Genomic DNA, 22,414 nt, shown 5'->3' on the forward strand with positions numbered 1-22,414 from the left:
CACCTTTCATGAAAATAACTATTTTGTCAGAGTGAATAACATAGAGTTCTGAAATTGGTAAAAGCCTAAATATTTAAGAAAAATATTATAAGATGATGAAACAAAATTATTATTTTTTTCTTTCACATTTAATTTTTATTATAAATAGTTTAGTTTTTTTTTTGTTACTTTAATATAATACAAATAATCATAGTTAAGTTTAGTTAGACAAATTTTTTTCATCTATAACAATATATAAATAGATACCCTCTTTTGTGTCTATATTTCATTATTTCAATTTTACCTTTAATTATTATTTTAAAAATTAATTATTTTATAAATAGTATACTTCTAAACGTTAGCCTATAAACCTCTTTTGTCTTTAACAGTTGTTTTAAAAAAATTTCATATGTACGTATTTTATTTTTTTAATTTTACATTTAACAACTATTTTAAAAATTCATTATATATTCTTTATTGAACTGAACTGAACCAAACCGAATCGGACCAGACCGAACTAAACCGAACTGAACTGGACTGAACCAAATCGAACCGCATTGAACCTAACCGCACTAAATCAAACCGGATCAAACAAAACCGGACCAAATCGAATTGAATTGAACCTAACCGAATTGAATTGAATCGAATTGAACGAAACTGAACTTAAATACTCTTTAGTTTTGTTGAATTTTAAAACACCTTCAACAAAGGATGGGAAAATTTAAGGGAAAATTTTACACTTTCATAATTAAATAATATAGAGCAAAATGAGAGTCATTTTTGTAATGTGCGTAAAAAATGTCACACCCAAAAGTTTTTTTAACACCAACACCACAATCGTGAGGTCTCTCTTAAATAATTGAAACATAATGTTTTTCTTCTTCAAATTAGATATAACAAGTGTGTAAACAATAACATAAACAAATTGTATACTTTCAATAAAAAAAAAACATTAAAAGGACAAACTTAAATTGGTTTGTATTCACCTTTCACACAAATAACTTAATTATTTTGTCAAAGTGAATAACATAAAGTTCCAAAATTGGTAAAAGCCTAGATATTTAAGAAAAATATATTATAAGACCATGAAAAAAAAAGTTGGAATGGGAGTAGTGAAACAACGAGTATAAAAAATGAGAAAAATGTAAAAGACATATAAGAGAATGATAAAATGTTAGTTAGAGTTAAGGTTCAAACAAAAACATACCAATTGGGTGGAGTGTGAGGTGTTAGAATTGCAATGGAGGTGGTAGAGCGGGATGACGAGAACAAGATGGCATGACCTTATATAGTAGTGATGGGGATGAGAAGCTCACGACCATTGTCTCAATGGTGGTGATTGAATTAAAAAATGGAGTGTGCGCGGTATTTAAGATAAGAGGTCATTGAATAAAAATGAGAAAATAAAATACATAATTCAATTAGTGATCAGTTAACCGATAGAAGTTCATTTTTTCAAAAATAAAAGATAAAACAATACTGTTTAATTTTTATTATTTGTTTACTTTAATATTTAATTTTTTTGATAACTCATATTTTTTATTTCACATATTTTCACAGTTCAAATTCATGTTGATTTAAAAGTATGAAAAAATAATATTCAAACACATGCATCAATTTTTTTTTCTATTAAATTATAATTTATGTAAATTAAAGTATGATTTGTGCTGTATATATTTAAGTTTGTCAAGAAAATAATTTATATACATTGAAAAAAAAAATCTAGATGTTACATTATTTAAGAGAACATTATTTATACATAGAGAAATATAATTAGTTTTGACCGACTTTTATGTCCACTTTTGTATTCTATTCAATATATAAAGAGAATTTTATCTTTTCTGTCCACATTTTATTTTCTAATTTTATCATTAATTATTATTTAAAAAATTTATTATTTTATAATTAATTTATCTTTAATCATTTATTTTAAATCTCTTTTATTTTGATGGTTATTTGAATTTCTTTTCATATAATTATTTTATTTAATAACTATTTTAAAATTTATTATATATATTTTAAAAATAAATATTATTGATCTTAACTTTAAGAGATAAATATAAAACAGGTAAATATTTAGAAAAAAATGGGATTATTTTATTAAAAAATATTAAAACAACAAGAAAATTTTGTATCAGAATGGATAACTTAAAATGACTCTGAATACTGGTTCGAGAAAGCGCGCCAAAATTGGATCAATTTCCCGCGTTCTCTTCAAAACCCTTAAGGTAGCCGTCGTCTTCTCCATCAGTAAATCACACAATCACTTCACACCAGTCAGAGATCGAGAAAGATAGAGATGGCGGACGAAGAGCCAGTAAGCGGGAGGCGAAGGCCGAGGGGACCGGAGTCCACCGCTCGCAGCGAAGCGTTGGAACGTCTCAAGGCCCGCCTCCGAGGTGGTCGTCGATCCGATGGCACTGGGCCCCAAATCAGGTTAGAAAACCCTGTCTACGACACTGTCCCTGAGGACGAGTACAACGCACTCGTCGCCAAGCGCCGCGAGCAGGCGCGCTCCTTCATAGTCGACGATGAAGGAATCGGTTACGGCGATGAGGGCGAGGAAGAGGACTGGTCTCAGGCTGGATTCACTCTCTCCTCCGATGAATCCGAAGGCGAATCGGAGAGGCCAAAGCGGAAGAAGGTCGAGAAGAAGGATCCTCAGCCGAAACGGCCTTCTTCGTCGCTCTCCGCCGCTGCGGCCATGATGGGAGGGCAGAGGTTGTCCTCTATGTTCACTTCCTCCGTTTTCAAGAAGAGCAGAGACGACAAAGCCTGTGAGAGCATCGTCGACGATGTTATCGCGGAGTTCGCTGCGGACGAGACTGATAGACTGAGGCGTAGAAGGGCGCAAGGGAATTCCTCTTCCACTTCTGTTGCAAACAATGCTTTGCGTGTTAATAACACGGTTAGGGATAATAATTCTGTTGGTATGATGGGAGATTTTTCTTCATTGCCGGGAAATGGTAACGCTGAGTCTGTTAAGATAGTTGTTGAGAGTGATGGTTTTGACTCGGGGTTTGCGCCAAAGAGCGCAGTGGTTAGTGAAATCCAAGATTTCGGGCGCGATAATTCTGAGAATGGGCAGGGACCGGCCGTGGGAGCTGAGGATTCTCAAATTAATGAATGTATGATTGAGGAGGAAGAGGTGAAGAGTTTTGAAATTGAAGTGAAAGCGGATGCAAAGAAGGAGGTGTTCACTTTGAACGCGAAGGTAAAAGAAGCGGACGACCCTGCATTATCTGCGACTGCTGGTTGGAAGGAAGCAATACGCGATGCTGGCGGGGTTGATGTTTCTGATTCGAAGGATGCTTGGCAGAACCAACATTCAGAGTTTGATCTGGAGGAAGATGGGTCACTGCCTTTCTACATATTAGATGCCTACGAAGAGTTTTATGGGGAAAATAGGGGCACCCTTTATCTCTTTGGGAAGGTACTTTTACACGACATATTATCTTATTTCAATAGTTTTTTTGACGTTTTCATCCACGGTACAAAATGTTACTTTTTATTTCTTAAGGCCGTAATATTTTAGCCGTAGAATGGAGGTCCTGTGAAGTATCCTGTTATTATTATTATTTTTGTCATCATTGAAACTTAGTTTGCTTTTTTTGGACTTGACCAATGGAGGGTTGAGTTGTGCAACAGTAGGTTGCTCATTCCTGCTAGCGAGTATTACTCTGATGATTTGCATTCTCGATTCTGGTTTCCAATTCAGGTTAAGACTGGGGATTTGTATCAGAGTTGTTGTGTTATTGTTAAGGGCATGCAAAGGTGCGTCTATGCAGTTCCTACCCGACCTCTGCTTCGCACTGAAGAGATGACGAGTCTCGAGAGAGATGTCCGGGAGTCTCGAATTTCTTCTGCGGATTTCTTTAAAAAGCTGCAAGTAAGTTTGTAGATTGACTCTGATATACATGTATTTACTATTTGATTTGATTTTTATTTATTTTTAATTTCTACCCTATTTTTGTCATATCCCGTGGTTGATGGGTCTATCTTGTCACAAATTGTAGGATGCTGCAGCTGATGTTAAGAATGAGGTAGCACAGCATCTGGTGAATTTGGATGTTTCGAACTTTAGCATGGCACCTGTTAAGGTTTGCTAGCTACATAATTTGTCGTGTCTCGGAGTTATGGGATGCTTTCTGTGCCAATTGAATTTATATATTTATTTATCTTTTTTATTCTGATTTCTTGGTGTTTTTTGCAGAGGAAATATGCATTTGATCGATTTGAAATCCCTGCAGGGGAAAATTATGTGGTGAAAATAAATTATTCATTCAAGGTACACTATTAGATCCATGTACATCCTGAAGAAAAAAAACGAAGGATGTGTATACTCAAGTTATTTTAGAGACAATTATAAACTCCAAATTTGCCCCTTCTCTTTATATATATATATATATATGTTTATGACACGCATATATATTTTAATTTTTTCAATATTTTTACCACTGCAGGATCCTGTACTTCCAGTAGATCTCAAAGGAGAAAGTTTCTGTGCTCTCTTAGGAACTGGTTGCAGGTATTATAAGTATTTGAAGACTATCCTATGTGCCATTTTGATAGAACCCAAACCGCCAAAGTAATATATATATATATATATATATATATATATATATATATATATATATATATATATATATATATATATATATATATATATAGCATAGAACGTTGTAATCACACACACAACAACGCACTTGCTCACCCAGAGACAAAAGTCTCCTACTGAGAGTATTCTCTGTCCTCAATAACTTCACATTCCTCAGTTACACAGCCTTCTGTCGGATGTATTCTTCTAACCCATAACTGCCAGCAGTTATTTTCTACAAATAACTTTTGTCCCGCAATCTGTAACAAAGAACTGTTTTCTAAGCAGGCTCTTTTAACAAATATCTGGTGTTTTCGATATAATAAGAACATGTAACTTTTAGGTTGATCATTGAATGGGTTTCTTAAACTTAGGAACATTGGGAAATGATACTTGGGAGAGTAGTCTGGCAGAAACTTGGAGATTTCTTTTTGTGAAGATAAATTATTTTCTCCGTAACTATGCATTTCAGAAACGTGCTGGGTCTCTAAAATAGAATATTACATTTTAATTCTTATTTTGATGTGATGTGAGGACTGAGTAGCTGCCTTAACTCTAGAGACTAAAAGCCTATTCTTTGTTAACATAAATATGAACTCTGTTATTTGAAGTTAGTATCATGCAAAGGCTTTTACACTGATATTCCCCACTCTTGTCGTGAGTGTCCATAAATTGAACAATTTGACTTGTTAGACAAACAGTTGAACCAACTATTACTATTTGCAGTGCCCTTGAGCTTTTTCTGATTAAACGGAAGATAAAGGGGCCTTCATGGCTACAGGTTTCAAGGTTTGCTACGAGCTCATCTTCCCGAAGGGTGAGATTTTAAGTTGTGCATCAAGTTGAAGTAATTTATATTTCTTGTCCTTTATTCCATATACAGGTTGCCTTGTTTTAATCCAAGTATCTTGTTTGTGCTTACAGGTTAGCTGGTGCAAATTTGAAGTAACTGTTGGCTCTCCTAAACTCATAAGGACATCACCTCCTTCGAAAATCACTTCTAATATTCCTCCGGTGGTTGTTGCAGCAATAAACTTGAAAACCACCATAAATGAAAAGCAGAACATAAATGAGATTGTATCAGCATCCGTTGTCTGTTGTAACATGGTTAAGGTTGTTTATGGTTCTTTTTTTAGTGTTTGCTTATCATTACTGTGGTTTCGTTATGCATTGAGTGTTTAAATAACTGTCACCAATTATCTGTTCCTATTAGTATATCCTCATTGACTGTTTAAACATTACTATCAAAGTTTAAGATATTTGCTGTTTAACATTTTAGATTGACGCGCCTATGATGGCTTCAGAATGGAGGAGACCTGGAAGGCTGACCCATTTTACTGTTGTTCGTAAACTTGATGGGAGTATATTTCCAATGGGATTCAACAAAGAGGTCACGGACAGAAACTTAAAAGCTGGTTCAAATATTCTGTGTGCTGAAAGCAGGTAGAGACATTACAAGATGGTGTTTACGTATTTGCTATGTGTTTTTTTTTAGTTTGAATATGATCTAAAAACTGTGAAACTTTTCTTCGAAATTATGATTGCTTCTAGGATTGACCTATCTAATAACACTTTGTTTTCAGTGAGAGAGCTTTATTGAACCGCTTGATGTTAGAATTGCACAAGTTGGATAGCGATGTTCTGGTTGGACATAATATATCTGGATTTGACCTGGATGTTCTTCTCCACAGATGTCAGGTGGGAATTTTGGCTTTTCCTCTGATAATTTTATGTCAATTATTTGACTTTTCACAAAGTTAATAGAATTTGGCACATTCCTTTCTCATTATTTCTCATTGTCAAATGGATGATATATACTGAAAAACAATGGACGATATGTGGATGAGAAATAATTGATTTAGGTGGTTTGAACAATTCATTCAATGAGGTAGAAATTCATTCTTAAGGGGGTAAAATAGTATAAAATTTTCACAAAGATCAAAATTACTTTGTCAGAATTGGTTATGAAGAGGTTATATTGGGAAGATAGTTAGTTGAGAGGGTTTCATTCAGTGTTTAATGGAAAATTAAAATTCATTTTGGAAGTCTGAATTTGTCCTGAAGAAAGTGTTGCAATTCTGCAGTTTTTTAACCCGTCATCGTTCTCTAGGTATATTTGTTTAAGAGGTTGTTGTCTCTGTCTAACTGTTGAATAGACAAAGTTCCTGATATTTTTTTCTATGAAACTCATTAGCTGATGCCCCAGTTCATGTTGCCCAAAACACTATTATCAAGAAAGCTATATTTTCAGTCAGTTGTTTTCAGTTTATTGTTTGTGTTTTCGAGCTTAAGGTTTTCTACTGAATTTCTATATACAGTTTTTTTATTTATTTTTTATTTATTTTTTTTATTTTCATCATTTGTGCAAGTGATTTTCATTTTCCCTCAATGGCCCATACTATAATTTAAACCCATTAGGCTTTTTAAAGCAAAAATCTGCTGCTGCTTTCCTTCTGACTTGCATTTTACACTTGGTGCTACACCTAAAAACATCTAATAAAAAATATGCAGGCCTGCAAAGTGGCAAGCAGCATGTGGTCTAAACTAGGACGCCTCAACCGATCGACTATGCCTAAACTTGGAAGAAGAAGTAAGGTTTTTGGTTCTGGAGCAGATCCTGGTATCATGTCATGCATTGCTGGCAGGCTTCTTTGTGATACATATTTGTGTTCCCGTGACCTATTAAAGGAGGTGAAATAGTTGTTAAGAACCCGCTCTGAGCAGTAATTGTGGTTTTTACTTCTTAGTAACCATCATTATTGGTTCTTCCAGGTTAGTTACTCTTTAAGTCACCTTGCAAAATCACACCTGAACAAGTTTCGGAAGGAAGTTGCTCCACATGAAGTTCCAAAAATGTTCCAATCCGCGGAATCGCTAATGGAGCTTGTAGGTTCCAATATACTCAAACAGCTCTGTATTTTTTTTGTTGTGGAGAACTATTTGAAGTGCTTGTTATATAATGTTCACTGTGGATTATCTTTTTTAAATGATAAACACTTCATTATCGAAGGATTTTGTTTCAATTCATTGCATCACTATTTTGGGGCTGATCTTGTGAGTGCTAATGGGAATTTAGATACATTCAGCAATAGTTGACATCCACAAATATTGAACTACAATGCTTGTATGGTTAATGATATTAACAAATTATATTCCATACTTGATATTTTTTGATAATACCACTGGATTGGAGTTAAACTTGACTGGTTTTGGGCTGAATTGTTGAAACTTAAATATTTTGTAGTACGGAATATTTTAATGCTATAATGAATAACCGCGCTGAATTTGAGGACTTTATAGTCTTAGTTGATAAGCTATGGGATCTTATCAACTTACATGATCTTGCTAAATATTAGGGTGTCAAAGATTTTACCTTTTTCATTTGGAATATTCGAATGATTGAAAAAATATTTAGCTTATTTGCTTCTATGCTGACTGTTATGGTGTTCTTGACTTGTTCAGATTGAATACGGTGAAACAGATGCATGGTTGTCTATGGAACTGATGTTTTATTTAAGTATTCTTCCACTCACACGTCAGCTAACTAATATAAGTGGTAATCTGTGGGGGAAAACTCTTCAGGTGAGATTCCGATGTATTTACTTTTTATCTTGATTTGATATTGGGCTTAACCTACCAGGCAGCGGCCAACAGCTAATATTTTTTAGTTTATTATTTCAGGGTGCTCGAGCACAGAGAGTTGAATATCTTTTGCTGCATACTTTCCATGCAATGAAATATATGGTGCCAGACAAGTTCTCAAACTATTCTAAAGAAACGAAATTGACGAAACGTAGAGTAACTCATGATGTTGAAGATAGCAACTACGATGTAGATGTTGACGATGTAAACTATGACAATGATGCTTCTGAACCTAATAATAAGAAAAGCAAAAAGGGTCCTTCTTACGCCGGGGGACTGGTTTTGGAGCCAAAGAAGGGTCTATATGACAAATATATACTCCTTTTGGATTTCAACAGTCTTTATCCTTCTATTATTCAGGTTAACGCCGCTGTCTTCAAATTAAGCTTGGTTTACTTTGTCTAATTCGTTACAAGTGGCAAATTGTTACAGTTTCTACTGTTTGCAACTTACTGAATTGAATTACAGGAATACAATATTTGCTTTACAACTGTTGAAAGATCTTTGGACGGATCTTTTCCACGTCTACCATCTAGTAAAATAACTGGAGTCTTGCCAGAGGTAAAAGATGCACACACATACAAATATTTTATCTTTTAATCAATTTGAACTTGAAGTTTTGTACCATTTGCTTGTTTCCTAGTTGGGTATGATTTAGATATGGAGCCCGACCAAATTTTATTCCCTAATTTAGGAGAATTACATCTTTTTAATAAGTTAGTTGCCTTTTCTCTGTATTTGAGTTGTTCCAATTAAAAAATTAAATTTGTTGTCAGTGATGCATTTATACTGAAGTGGTTTATATATTCTTAACAGTACTAGAGGAGGCTGTGGCTTCTATTTTGTTGCTTATGGATAGGGTGTTTTTAAGGTTTCTAGATTGTTTGTCTTGATAAATTAAATTTGTTGTCAGTGATGCATTTATACTGAAGTGGTTTATATATTATTTACTATACTGGACGAGGCTGTGGCTTCTATTTTGTTGCGTATGGATAGGGTGTTTAAGATTTCTTTACAATACTGCATTGTAACTGGATTTTCTAGAGTTGTCTCCATCTGGTTTGTTTGTGCCTTGGGTGCTATTCTTACTTACGTGAAAAACCAGTGTTTGAAAATGAGGATTCAACAGTATTTTTGGTGTTTAAAAAACTATAAAATTAGTAATGGATGCCCAATCATGTTGGCATGGTTGTTTCAGTGGAAAGTGATGTAAAACGTGGCAACAAATGGACTGAACTAGAGAAAGCAATGCTCTTTTTTTCTAATTTCATACATCACAGTCGACAATTTTCTGCATCCAAATAAGATCTGATCAATGATCAGGAATGATATGATATATCCTTTGCTATTACCGAATGAGGTACAAAACTGTAAAAGAAAATCATTGCAAGTACGTAAAGCAGTAGCACAGTAAGGACAGGCCAGGGCTGTTTTTTTCCCTACAAAGCATATTTATTTGAAAACAGCATTTCATAACGATTCATTTTAAATTGCCTCAAACTAAATAATCTTGTCTTACAATTCCTTATACAAGGTCCTTGAATACTTAGTTGTTTTTGTTCTCGTAAGTGGCACGTCTGTTTTTCATGCAGTTTATCAATATATCTTAATTTATATAACTTCTTTAATGTACAAGGCTATTTTCATGTTCTTTCGTGTAGACTACAGAGTTTAGATGTGTGTGTAATTGAGTATGTTGTGCTAGGTGCTGAAAAATCTGGTAGATAGGAGGAAGAAGGTAAAGTCGTGGATAAAGAATGAAAAAAAGAAGAATGAAAAAGCTGATCCTTTAAGGGTTCAGCAACTGGATATTCAGCAGCAAGCACTTAAGCTTACTGCTAACAGGTGATATTTCTTTTCCCTTTTCTTGCATCTTTCAAAATTAAATGCTGTTGTTCCTTCTGTGTTAAATTTAATGGTGTGTTATGCAGTATGTATGGGTGCCTGGGATTTTCCAATTCCAGATTTTATGCTAAGCCTTTGGCTGAGCTTATTACTTTACAAGTAAGAATACACTTGCTTATTCAGCGTAACAAGTGATTACTGTACTCTGAAACATATTTTCAAATGCTCACATTTTCAGTTGCATGTCTATTGGCCATACAGGGAAGGGAGATACTGCAGAGTACTGTTGATTTAGTTCAGAATGCCTTGAATTTAGAGGTTATTTGTAGTACTCTTCATCTTGAAGTATTAGAGTTTGGTATATTAGTTATATTTATTTGATGTAACTGGTGGTCAATATTAGCTCTTAATTTGTGCAATGTTTTTTTTCTTTATAGGTGATCTATGGTGACACCGATTCAATAATGATTTACAGTGGGCTAGATGATATTGAGGAAGCTAATAAAATTGCTGTAAAAGTTATTCAAGAGGTAAGATTTGACTATTAGCTGTGAAAATCTCTTAATTCTTGGTGGTTTAGATTTGCATATCGTTTCCTCTGTTCTTATGCCGTGCAACATGGTGTTTTAGAGCTAACACCATAGTTTTTCAGCATTGTTATCCCCCGGTAAAATATATTTCAAGATTCTTTTCTTAGAGTTGATTTAAAAGATAATGTGAAGTTATGTCAATAGTTTTTTGTTTTTTGTCATTAATCAGTTGCTTAGGTGATTTAAGTTGGACACGACTGCAACATTGTTTTAGCATGTTTAGTTTGCACTGTTTACAACTACAGATAATTCTGGCATATTTCCATATTTCAAGAATAAATGGCAGTTTTCCCTCCTTTTTTTTCATCTATCTTCTCGTGATGTGTTTTCTGCTTAATTTGTCATCAGGTCAATAAGAAATATAAATGCTTGGAAATTGATCTTGATGGTTTATATAAAAGAATGCTGCTTCTCAAGAAAAAGAAGTATGCAGCTGTAAAGTTGCTGTTTAAAGATGGCACCCCATATGAGGTATGCTTGTGATAACTTATTCTTTTACATTACCAAACATATTTAAAAGATCATACAGTGAGGTTATTGCATGGTGCAGGTTATTGAACGTAAAGGTCTTGACATTGTTCGTCGTGACTGGAGCTTATTAGCTAAAGAATTAGGAGATTTTTGCTTGACTCAAATTTTGTCTGGAGGGTATGTTACTTTTTTTGCCAATTTGTCCTCCTAGATGCATGTTTTTACTAACGAGTTATATTATGGTTCCCAGGTCATGTGAAGATGTAGTGGAGTCAATCCACAACTCGCTCATGAAGGTAAATTGTGATTTCTTGAAGTATTAGACATTTGTTTGTAATAACCTACCATGTGATTAGAGAAAAGCTTCCTGGAGTTTTGGGCTCACTACTTTCTGCCCGAAGATTGGAATGTTATTTATAGGGTGGTCCAAAATCTTGAGTGCTTGGGTGTATAACTCGCATTTGATGGGATTAATTGATGATGTGGAATAGTTTTTTTTGTTGATCTAGTTATCAATCGTTTGTGAAGGAATTGGAGTTCATTGGGGGGTTTTGTTCATGTAAATTTTGCCTTTCACTTTAATTAATGATTTTTATATTGTAGTTGAGGTTTGTTTTCCCTGCAAACTGATCGATGTTAATCTTAATACAGGTACAAGAAGAAATGAGGAACGGACAAGTACCATTAGAGAAATATGTCATTACGAAGACATTGACTAAACCACCTGAAGCTTATCCTGATGCCAAGAACCAGCCACATGTTCTTGTTAGTCCAAGCTATTTTCATTTGTTACTTCAAATAGTCTGATCTATGTTCTTTTGCTACTACCTACTTGATTCTGACTTCTGAGGATGCTTTTCTTGATCACAACGTATAGGTGGCACAAAGATTGAAGCAACAGGGTTACTCTTCTGGCTGTTCTGTTGGTGATACAATCCCTTATATAATTTGTTATGAGCAGGTTTGTCATTTAGTAATTCACTTCCTATCAAAGGACACATAGTGTAACCCTGGGAAATGTTTTTTCATGAAGTACTCGACGTATGTTTTGTTCTGTCTCACCTTTGTATTTTTAATATTATGTTCTGCTTTGATTAGGGTGGCAGTTCAGGCAGTGCAGGTGGCATTGCTCAACGTGCTAGACATCCTGAAGAACTTAAACGGGAACAAGGGACATGGCTGATTGACATTGATTACTATTTATCACAACAGGTTTTAGAATGCAATGGCTAATTTTATGAATAACAATGGTTACCGAGTAATGTACCCTGATTGAGTATTTTATGTTTTGCTCTTGTAGATCCATCCCGTAGTATCACGCCTTTGTGCATCAATTCAGGGGACAAGCCCAGAAAGACTGGCTGATTGCTTAGGGCTTGATTCCTCAAAGGTAAAATATACTTCCTAGTTTGTCTCAGCATTCAGATCCAGGTATTTACATTTATTTTTTGTATAAGTTATCTAAATTGGAAAACTATATTGTTTCAGTTTCATCATAAATCAAGTGAAGCTTTTAATGATGATTCTAGCAGTTCACTCTTGTGTGCTGCTAATGATGAGGAGAGGTATGTCTTGGTTTTTAAATTTAGATCCCACCAATTGTCAAAAATCTCATAAATGCAGATATGCACTACCAGTGTTAATATAGATACTTGTTAGGAATGACAATGGGTTATTCTTGAATGGTTAATATTCTTGATTTTTTTAAAAATATTCAAATAAATTTACTAATAACTTTGTTTTTATTTCTTGATTTTTTTAAAAATATTGAAATAAAATTTACCAATAATAAACCAGTAGCGGGTATCTGGTAGTTTGTATGGTTTGTATATCTTGATACTCTTATCCTCTCATCAATAAGTAAGTAATTAAAATATTCGTGTACATAACCTGCATGTATCCATCGTGGATATCATATAAATTTTACATGTAGATATCCTGAGTATGGATTTTTTTATCCTGATTACTGCTAGAGCCTTTCTGTTTCAATTCTGAGATTTAGTATACTCTGCAGAGATTTGAACAAGCTATACATTTTTTGACAGTATTTTATCTATTTAGGCTTTGGTGGATTCTTGCTAAAGCTGTGATATGATCAATGGATTTTACTGATGATTTGCCTATCCATAATTATTAATTCATGGATTGGATGTGATAAATTAATTGCAGGTATCGGGGATGTGAGCCGTTGGTCTTGTCATGCCCCAGCTGCTCTGGTACATTTGACTGCCCACCCGTCTCTAAATCTATTTGCTGTTTGTTGGGAAGTGAAATGACAACCAGCGTATCTACCGAGGAATCTGACTTCAATTTCTGGCGTAAGCTGTGTTGTCCTAAATGCCCCGATGATGTCAAAATTTCTCCAGCGATGATAGCGAATCAGGTTTGACTAATTTAAGATTCAAGGCATCTCTACAAGTATTGTTGTTTAAGTGCGCTTCATCTAGGAGAGTTTTGACACCAGTTTCAGCTCTGGAATGGACTTCAAAATAGAACATTTAGTAACACCTATCATCATTGTTGATTTGATTTAGCACAGAATATTATTCCCGAGAATATACTTACAGTTCATTATACTTCATAGGTCAAAAGGCAAGCAGAGATGTTTGTTTTGATGTACTATAAAGGTTTACTAACGGTAAGTCACCTCTCTAAATATATTATGAAAATTAATAGCCAGTGAAAATTTGGTGTCATTATTATCCTTGGCTGTTTTTGCATCCAGTGTGATGATGAAACGTGCAAGCATACAACGCGGAGTATCAGCCTGCGGTTGGTTGGTGATTCCGAGAGAGGAACTGTTTGTCCAAATTATCCTCGTTGCAATGGCCGTCTGCTTAGAAAGGTTTCACTCCAAGAACTTGTTGAATTTTAATAATTGCTTTAATACGCGTATTCTAATATACTAAATGTTTATGTGATTTTTCAGTATACTGAAGCAGACTTGTACAAGCAGCTCTCGTATTTTTGCCACGTGTTTGACGCTGTTTCTTGTATAGAAAAGGTACTCACTAAATGATGAGGATAATTTGTTGAAAGCTTATGCAAACCACTCGGATTTTTAGGATAATTTGTTAACTGTGATGTCTTGAGTTAAATAAATGAATAATGATTAACTAACTATACAACTTGGTTCATCATTATTAATCATACTGTTTTTGGACGTGACTCTTCCAGATGGAGGGCAAATCTAGAATAACTATAGAGAAAGAGGTGATGAAAATTAGGCCTATGATTGATCCAGCAGCTTCAACAGCGCAGAAGATCAGGGACCGTTGTGCTTATGGCTGGGTGAGACTGGAGGATCTGGTGATAACAGTTTAATTTGCAGGTTTAGTGTCCACCCGAATCCTACTTAAGCAAGGGTTTTTTTAGCAGAGTGATTAAGAATTATAAATAGATTATCAAGTATGATTGAGCAAATCACGCTGGCAGAACTGGGCTCTGATGAAAACTCTTAGCAATCTTCTATACTAATCTGTACTAGATTGTGTAGCTGTGTAGATGTTCATAGAACAACTTCACATGTTCTGTAAATATGTTTACGTTTGTCTTTATTATTTTCAAAGCTCCTCAATGGATTAGAGTGTGCCTACTGTAATTTTACACTTTAGGGTGAATTTTTTATTATAAAAAAATTAATAATTGATTCTTTTTAAGAATGTTGATTAGTTTTATGATTAAGTGATGTATCTTTCTAAACGAGACAATGCCACAACGTTTGGATCGAAAGGAAAAGGGAGGTATAAGTAAAACATATCGTACATTTTTATTGTTAAATATACAAGATAATGATTTTAAGATTGAACTATTAAATTTTTAAAAAATAATTAAATACAAAATAGAAGCATAAAATAGGTATACAGCCTAGAAAAATGTATACACATCCACATGATTACAGATATATATATATATATATATATATATATATATATATATATATATATATATATATATATATATATATATTAAGAATTAATCACAAGAACGCAAATGCTATTACAATTTCTTTAGCCTCCATAATCAGGTGCATCTCCATTTATTTATCTTGTTATCGCAGCTCTCCAACAGGTGCCTCATTGAGCCACAAGAAGTGAATGAAGTCATATAACTTTGCACTCACACTAACCTGACCAAAATTTGAAGTAAAAGTGTTAAAAGCATTTCAAAATGAAGATTGTAAAATAATAAAGAATTGCACCTTATACGGAGTTGGATTGAGTCTCCTCATGTGGTCAGGTCGCATTTGCTCAAGTTGCTGGATGCATCGCTCTCTAATGTCCTTTAAAGGAGGCAGAATTTCTTCGTTTTTATCTTCAACAAATAACAGAGCATATTATATGACATTATTTAAACCCTAATGTCATGAGATGCCCTCAAAAGTGTTAAAGTATGTCAAAGGTCCTATTTTTCTGTGACAACTGAATTTTGATATAGTTCATACCTGAATTCCCAGCACAGTAACACCTTAGAAGCTCCTCAATTTTCTGAGGCACCACATATGCTCTTTTGGATTCTCGAAAGGGATGGCGGCACAGGATTCTTTCTCCCACCTATCATTAAATTTTCTTAAAAAATATATATGATTACATTTGTAAATTACACTTGGATGATAAGACTACTGTAGTCTTATTTTGTCTAACACGTGACCATGTTTTATTTATTTTTTTCTCATGAATTAAAATCTTAATTAGATGTGATGGGAACATTAATCGTGACTTAAGAAAATGTGACGGTTCTGAACCATGTAATAAATTCTAGTAACCGACAGAGAAGAAAATACCTTTGGAGGGGGTTCATTTTCTCCTGTCATTATGTCTACCAAAGCATAACCTTCTTTCCCATACAATCTATATATTCGCTTCTTACATGGAATAGTGACCTAAAAACAGATCAAATAGCAAAAGGATGATAAGATTATAATTAATTAAATGCAAATAAATGGTCCCAGTTATATATTCTGTCTAGTATTCAAACCTTTGAGACAGCTTCAGAAAGTTTGATCCGAGGTTTATTATTAATCTCAACCAGCTTGAAAACAACTCCTAAAGCAGCTTGAGCATAACACGTAACCAGGTATGTACCAATTCCATAGGCATCAATCTGATGACCCTGCAGAAAGAGATGCAATCCAATGAAAGAACTAGGATAAAAAAACTATGAATTCAGGTATAGATTGTTGTTTTAGCAACATTGTGCTTCAATCTAAACCGTCATATTTTCCTTGAACCAACAGCATATAATCTACAATTCCAGTTTGTAAACGAATTTACCTGTTTGTTTAAAGCATCTATTGTTTCTTCATTAAGGTCATTACTGGCTGTGATATTCATCTTCCCGAAACCGGGCAATCCAAATTCCTTCTCAATGGAGCAAAACAACTTCCTGATCTCACAAGACAAATATGCAAGGTCACCAGAATCCAGCCTAATGCCAATTGCTTTGTATCTGCTCAGAACATCACCTAAACTCAGTAATGAATAACTATTACATGATCAAGTGATTATGATAAGCATGCACGGAAAACATCTTGACGTACCCTAAGTCATTGAGAGCTAATGCAACTGCACAAAAATTAGGCACTCCACTTCTCATCACCTGTGAACACATGTAAGTGTCACCATGTGAAAAAATAGTTAAACTAAACCTGAACTAATTTGTTCGCAAAGGACATAAAATAAGGATAGGATAAACAAGATTTACTCAACCATTGAACACTGATGATCAAAATGGTGCTAAAATTATCTACTGTTATGAGGGCCAATAGAGATAATTAATATCCTTATATCTGTCTTTTAATTCTAATATTTAATATCTGATTTTAGCAGGTTCATACGAATTTGTTTGACGTGTTTGTTAAATATATTTTTGTATCCCTCTGTCATTATTAATAAAGAATCTGAATTGTTAATTTTTATTTCTTTTAGTTGTAGAATTAGGAATAGTGGTATAATAATTATCATTCTCCTTATCAATGGTGCTTTCATTAGCCTACTATTCTCTCATACACACTCCACCATTTGTCATGGACGTTCATATGCCTAACATAATGTGTAATATCAAGAAATGTATGTATAAGAAAATATTATACACTTACATCGTAAGTGTCTACTAGGGCAAGAAAGTTATCAGGAAATGCTAATGCATAAGATGTCAATGCTGCCAGCTCACTTTTATTGGTCTCAGCAGAATTGCTACGAAGAGAATCCGACCGCTGCACAGTGACAAATCAGTATAGATTATTGTTGTTGCAAAAGCATAAATATATGCTATAACAATGTTCATGTGGAGAAATGGAAGAAACTGAGGATGTTGGAGTATAACAAGAGAAAGAATACATCTAAAAGATATAGAAAACTGAAAATGTGTAGTCAATTAAAAATCAAGTCACCTCAATTTTTCTCAGCCAGTCTCGAACTAGGCTAACAAAATCTTGACATGTACTTGAACCATCTTTTTTACGAAGCGCTTTGTCTTTAATCTCGTCGAGGTTCTGCTTCAAACAAATGAAATACATCAGAAAATGACTAAGGTTATAACAAAGCATAAAAGTGCTGATAACAGAAATCATAAAGGCCGTGATAAAGAGAGGACTGTTGACTGAAAGTCTGTTAATATAAAGTGAGAGGATCTTCCTCATCTTTTCCTTTCTATGATTTTGTAATATCAGTCTCATTTCTATCACTCAATGCCACTCTCATATCTTGATCTTACAAGAAATTTGATCTTTGCAGTTTTGGAATCTTTTATTAATAAAAGCTACATATTAACAATTATCATTTGCAGATAAAAAAAAGAGTAGGATATATTCTCACCAAACAGGGACTCATCAGAAACACCATCAGAATATGTCAAGAATTTCAATGAAATGTTCACATACCATATAGGAGCTAACAAATGCATGGGAATGAGTACCACGAAGGGGAATCCCAAATAACATTCCTGCTGCAACGTTGCTATTGATGTGCCATACGAAAAAGCAAAGTAACAAAATACCAAAGGTCAGATACAAAAAATCACTAAACCCAAACAACTTGCTCAGAGTGGAATGCCGTTTTAACTTGAGTATGAGCAAACATAACTAGAACTGAAGTTAGTTGATAGATAGTACCTTGTTGCATCAAATCCCCCAATGTAACTGTACTTTGATGCACCAATTCCACCATCAGGCCCCTACATTAAAAATAATATTATCGTTAAGAAAGGAAATTATTTATAATTTTTTTCATCAACTATTTTTTCAGAAGGACTTAGAAACCTGAGCCCTTCGTAGTCCAAACTCAAGCAGAGTTTTTGATTTTCCAGCAACAAAACGATGCCTTGCAGCATTAGTAGAAACTAATGATGCAAAATTAATGAGATTGATAAAAGGTGTTTCTAGCAATTGAACAACCTGAAGAGTAGAAAGTCAAGTTAATGCAAGAAACAAGAATTGGAAAGTGACGTAAACTGAAAGAGAGAATTTAATAGTAGAAGATACTCACTGCAATCGGACCTTCAACTCTCAACAGGGGTACCTTAGCAAAAACAACCGATCCTTCGGGAATAGCATACACCTCAACATCAGAACAGTCAATTCCTCTGAGATAGTCAAGGAAGCCTTCCTATGATTTAATCAATAATTACCAAAGTTGCAATTTATTTTGAAGGAAAAATATACCAGAAAAATCACAGAAGCGTCAAAAGAGACTTGTGTATTTAGTAAGACTTATAAGAAGATCACTCCATATAAGAGACTCTGCCAGAAAAAGGTCTTAGAATGTGTTGCTAAGGAAAAAAAAAATGTTTGGAAGACCTATCTTGGCTAAGTAGTTTATTCCAGACAATTGTAATCTATCTGTTCAACTTATACATGCTCTCTTTATGTCCTGTTATTGATAAATTTTAGAGTAAAACGATCAAACACTGAAACGAAAGTGTCGCAGCCATGATGAAAATCAGACACGCTATACCTCACATGAAACAGACAAATTATTTCTGATATAATCTATTTGTTCCTCGGTGAGCTTGAAATTAGCAATGAATCTCACGCATTCTTCCAAACCAGCGAAGACAGTGTACTCCCCTCCAAAGGGGTTCTTCCGAAAATACAAATCAAACCTAAAACAAAAATCATCATAAACAAACGTATACATCAAACTGCACCCATCTAAACCAAAAAAAAAATAAAAATCATGACGAGGATTTAGTATAGGGTTGAATGACGTACACAGCACGTTCTCGATGCTTGCCAGATTTCCAGTAGGCATAAGCCATGGTGAATTGGTATTGATCCGTCAACAAAGGCGTCACCATCGGGTTTGTGGGTCCGGGTATTTTCCGACCCGAATTTTTCTTCTTGGACTCTTTCGATGCCATGGTTGATCTTGTGTTGTTCAATAAACTAAGCTTTTTCTATATATAATCAAGAAAAAAACTTCTTAAGTTGAAGCAAGCGTGAGTGAGAACCCATTGAATCAAAATGCATATATATATATATATATATATATATATATATATATATATATATATATATATATATATATATATATATATATATATATATATATATATAGCGGTGTGGTTATGGCTTTCCCTTACATGCATGCAAAACGTGAATGTTTTGATGCGTTTTGGAGAGAAGTGACAATTCTAACAACAAATAGTCCCAAATCAAAGACAAAAGGGTTACGTCAAGTTTCCATGTTTCTTTTCAACAATTTGACATTAAATTAAATATTTTGTGAAAATATCATTTCTCATCTCGCACACATGGCAGCTTCTCAACGTTTTCATGAGTCTAATTTCCAACACTGAAAGAAGCTGAATCAGGTTCAAGAAAACCAGTGTATGTGTGATTCCATAAAATGTGGCTAACGAATTTCAAAGCAAGTAAAAGTAAAAATGAAAGATGGAAGTATTCACTGAACGCCAACGGAAAAAGGATCTGCTGCAGTTCAAGCATAAACTTCCTGCATCATATGCTCTTCTCATTTCATTTTTATTCTTTACAACTTTTCATACATACATGATCAAAAACTAGGGTTTCATGTTCCTCACAAAAGATAAGATGTTAGATTTTTAATAAAAATCAACCGTTGATAAATTTTTTTTTTCCAACCAATAGCATAATTATCCATGACAAGTCAGTAAACCAGTTCAATAATCAAGCTCAATACTTACTTCCGCGGAAAATGACTCTATAATAAATGAAAGGGAAATTATTTTTTCAACCCAGCGACTCTTTTGACAACCTATTATTAAAGGTACAATAATAATTTAAAGTGTAAATATTTTATGAGTATAGAAAAAAAGAAATTGAAAAATAGTGTGGTATGAAATAAAAAAAATTTAGATATGAAAATATCGTTGTCCTGAATTAAATGAGTTCAAACCAAACAAATAGGATGTAATTAAAGACTCTTTCTTAAAGGATTAATTCCTTTTGTGTTTTTTCTTTCTTGCAAAACTAAACTAATTATCGAAGTCTTCTTCTAATCAATTAGATCGCAGCTTTATGTTATCATGATCATATTCTTTTCACATGGAATTTTTTTTCCTTTTAATTCCAAATTTGTTTTACAATACTTTCATTTTAATAAAGGGGATTATGAGATTTAAATTAGGAATTTTGTCTCATGAATAGTATTGAATTCGAATATTTCCCCATAGCAGTGTAACTTTGGATGCATCTATAATAGGACTCCACTAAAAGATTTTATTTTGTTTTTTCCTGAATTCAATTCAACTTATTTTTAATTGAGTTGGATTAGATTTGATCACAGAATTTGATTTTTTTTAACTTGTAAATTTTAAACAATTATTAAGATTTTTAAAATATACTATATTAAGTAAAATTAAAAAATATATATATAACTAAAATTAGCTATTAAAATTAAAAAAAACAAATGAACTGAGGTAATAATGAATCCGCTTACTCAAGAATAAAGGAAAAAAGAATACAAAGTATATCTAGTAATGGAAGAAAAAGCTTAAGCTTGGAGTTAAGTCATTGAGTTGAGTTATGGATAGTTTAATAATGGAATCATGGTAAATTTTGGAGTTTCATCATGTTTTAAAGATAACTTATTAAAGGGATAAAAATGAAATGGTTAATTAAAAAAGAGTGTGGGAAAGCATGTTATTATTTATATTCGTTTATTCGAAAATTTTCTTTTAAAAGGATTTTTTATTTCTGATTTTATTCCATCAGTTAATTAATTGTTGATTATATTAATAATTATCGTAATTTGATTATTCTTAGACATTTTACTTGAATTTGGATCATGTTATTCACTTAGATTGGCTCGTGAATGAACTTTTACTTGTATTTGATTTTTTCTTAATTATAGAGAAATTTTACTTGATTATCTGTTTCATCTTTATTTGTGATCATAAATAAAGACAAAGGTATGGATATGTTTCTTTACTAGTAAAGACAAGGAAACCTCATACTTTGTTCCAATCCTTACTTATATTTTGTCGATCACGTGATTTAATATAACACATAAACGATAAAACTGTTCCACATATTCCTCTAGTATAGGAAGTTCTAACACCAGTTGCAGCTGTTGTTCCAATGAATTAAAATACACAAACTTTTTAAAAATCATTGAAAGTTTTACATCAACTAAAAATAAGACAATTTTATAAAATAAGACAATTTTATAATATATAAATAGATGTAAATTTCACCTTACAAATCAGTTCTGTACAGTTAAATTAGACTTAAAACCCGAATCTTGTTTGTATTTATGAAATGTAGAGTGATTAAAGTATTAAACTTTAATAATATTCATTGGAAACTCTTCAAACGCACTCTTAACCATCCTTGTATTTAATTGTATATCAATGACATGCAGACATTGCGACAGAAACACCCTCTAGCGACCAGCAGTCCCATAATACTATCATTTTCATCACACTGCACACTCGATTTGCTAAACGATTTGACATCCTAAAATACTAATCAAACTCTTGTCTCGTGAAAGAACTCCTTTTTGCAATCTGTTTCTTAAAAAAGATGTATTTTCATAATTAATTTCCACAAATGAAGTTGAAAATTTGTGGAGTAAGTAATGGCTGAACTGTTTTATGACCTGATAAAGTGTAGATTAGATGAAGATATGCGAGATCCAGAATGAGCAATGGTGGGGCTTTGTGTTGTACACACAAGACAAAGTAGTTCAATTATGTTGGCCAGCTCCTTAGAAACGTGACTCCATTAATGGAACCATCCAAGCCTCTCAAAATCAGATACCCACTTGACAAAATATGGAACTCATGGACCAGTCTGTTGAAGGGGAAATCA

At 33.4% G+C, this 22,414-nt stretch overlaps 2 protein-coding genes across 2 annotated transcripts; one reads left to right on the forward strand and one right to left on the reverse strand.

Annotated features, from left to right (window-relative positions):
• Nucleotides 1–2,182: 2,182 nt before the first annotated feature.
• On the forward strand, nt 2,183–14,786 carry ICU2 (DNA-directed DNA polymerase). Its single transcript, XM_028058892.2, has 31 exons — nt 2,183–3,412; nt 3,698–3,868; nt 3,996–4,079; nt 4,193–4,267; nt 4,443–4,507; nt 5,303–5,393; nt 5,501–5,689; nt 5,856–6,019; nt 6,160–6,274; nt 7,088–7,267; nt 7,349–7,462; nt 8,039–8,158; nt 8,258–8,578; nt 8,687–8,779; nt 9,924–10,063; nt 10,150–10,222; nt 10,325–10,381; nt 10,501–10,593; nt 11,002–11,124; nt 11,204–11,301; nt 11,375–11,420; nt 11,776–11,889; nt 12,002–12,085; nt 12,223–12,336; nt 12,425–12,514; nt 12,613–12,689; nt 13,294–13,507; nt 13,709–13,762; nt 13,850–13,969; nt 14,054–14,128; nt 14,302–14,786. The coding sequence occupies exons 1-31, from the start codon at nt 2,279–2,281 to the stop codon at nt 14,446–14,448; spliced, it is 4,635 nt and encodes a 1,544-aa protein (XP_027914693.1). The 5' UTR covers nt 2,183–2,278; the 3' UTR covers nt 14,449–14,786.
• Nucleotides 14,787–15,069: 283 nt separating this feature from the next.
• LOC114172459 (nicotinate phosphoribosyltransferase 2-like) lies at nt 15,070–19,567 on the reverse strand. The gene is made up of 15 exons (XM_028056928.2): nt 19,334–19,567; nt 19,077–19,224; nt 18,609–18,728; nt 18,383–18,517; nt 18,236–18,297; nt 18,005–18,080; nt 17,516–17,617; nt 17,222–17,338; nt 16,664–16,722; nt 16,398–16,572; nt 16,102–16,236; nt 15,908–16,006; nt 15,569–15,677; nt 15,326–15,438; nt 15,070–15,253 (listed from the first exon to the last, which is right to left on the reverse strand). Exons 1-15 carry the CDS (start codon nt 19,480–19,482, stop codon nt 15,176–15,178), a joined length of 1,677 nt encoding a protein of 558 aa, XP_027912729.1. The 5' UTR covers nt 19,483–19,567; the 3' UTR covers nt 15,070–15,175.
• Between the last annotated feature and the right edge of the window lie 2,847 nt (nt 19,568–22,414).

The sequence above is a fragment of the Vigna unguiculata genome, chromosome 2 (assembly GCF_037176805.1).
Source record: "Vigna unguiculata cultivar grain cowpea cultivar isolate G323 ecotype 2 chromosome 2, ASM3717680v1, whole genome shotgun sequence".
Taxonomy (NCBI): Eukaryota; Viridiplantae; Streptophyta; class Magnoliopsida; order Fabales; family Fabaceae; genus Vigna; species Vigna unguiculata.

Bases quoted from the DNA above. Each gene is read 5' to 3' on its own strand.
- ICU2 (XM_028058892.2), top strand. From the start codon at position 2,279: ATGGCGGACGAAGAGCCAGTAAGCGGGAGGCGAAGGCCGAGGGGACCG. The intron at 7,268-7,348 runs GTGAAATAGTTG...TGGTTCTTCCAG, and splicing joins CCCGTGACCTATTAAAGGAG to GTTAGTTACTCTTTAAGTCA. The intron at 7,463-8,038 runs GTAGGTTCCAAT...TGACTTGTTCAG, and splicing joins CGGAATCGCTAATGGAGCTT to ATTGAATACGGTGAAACAGA.
- LOC114172459 (XM_028056928.2), bottom strand. From the start codon at position 19,482: ATGGCATCGAAAGAGTCCAAGAAGAAAAATTCGGGTCGGAAAATACCC. The intron at 19,225-19,333 runs GTACGTCATTCA...TTTTTGTTTTAG, and splicing joins AAGCATCGAGAACGTGCTGT to GTTTGATTTGTATTTTCGGA. The intron at 18,298-18,382 runs GTTTCTAAGTCC...TTTTTAATGTAG, and splicing joins TTGGACTACGAAGGGCTCAG to GGGCCTGATGGTGGAATTGG.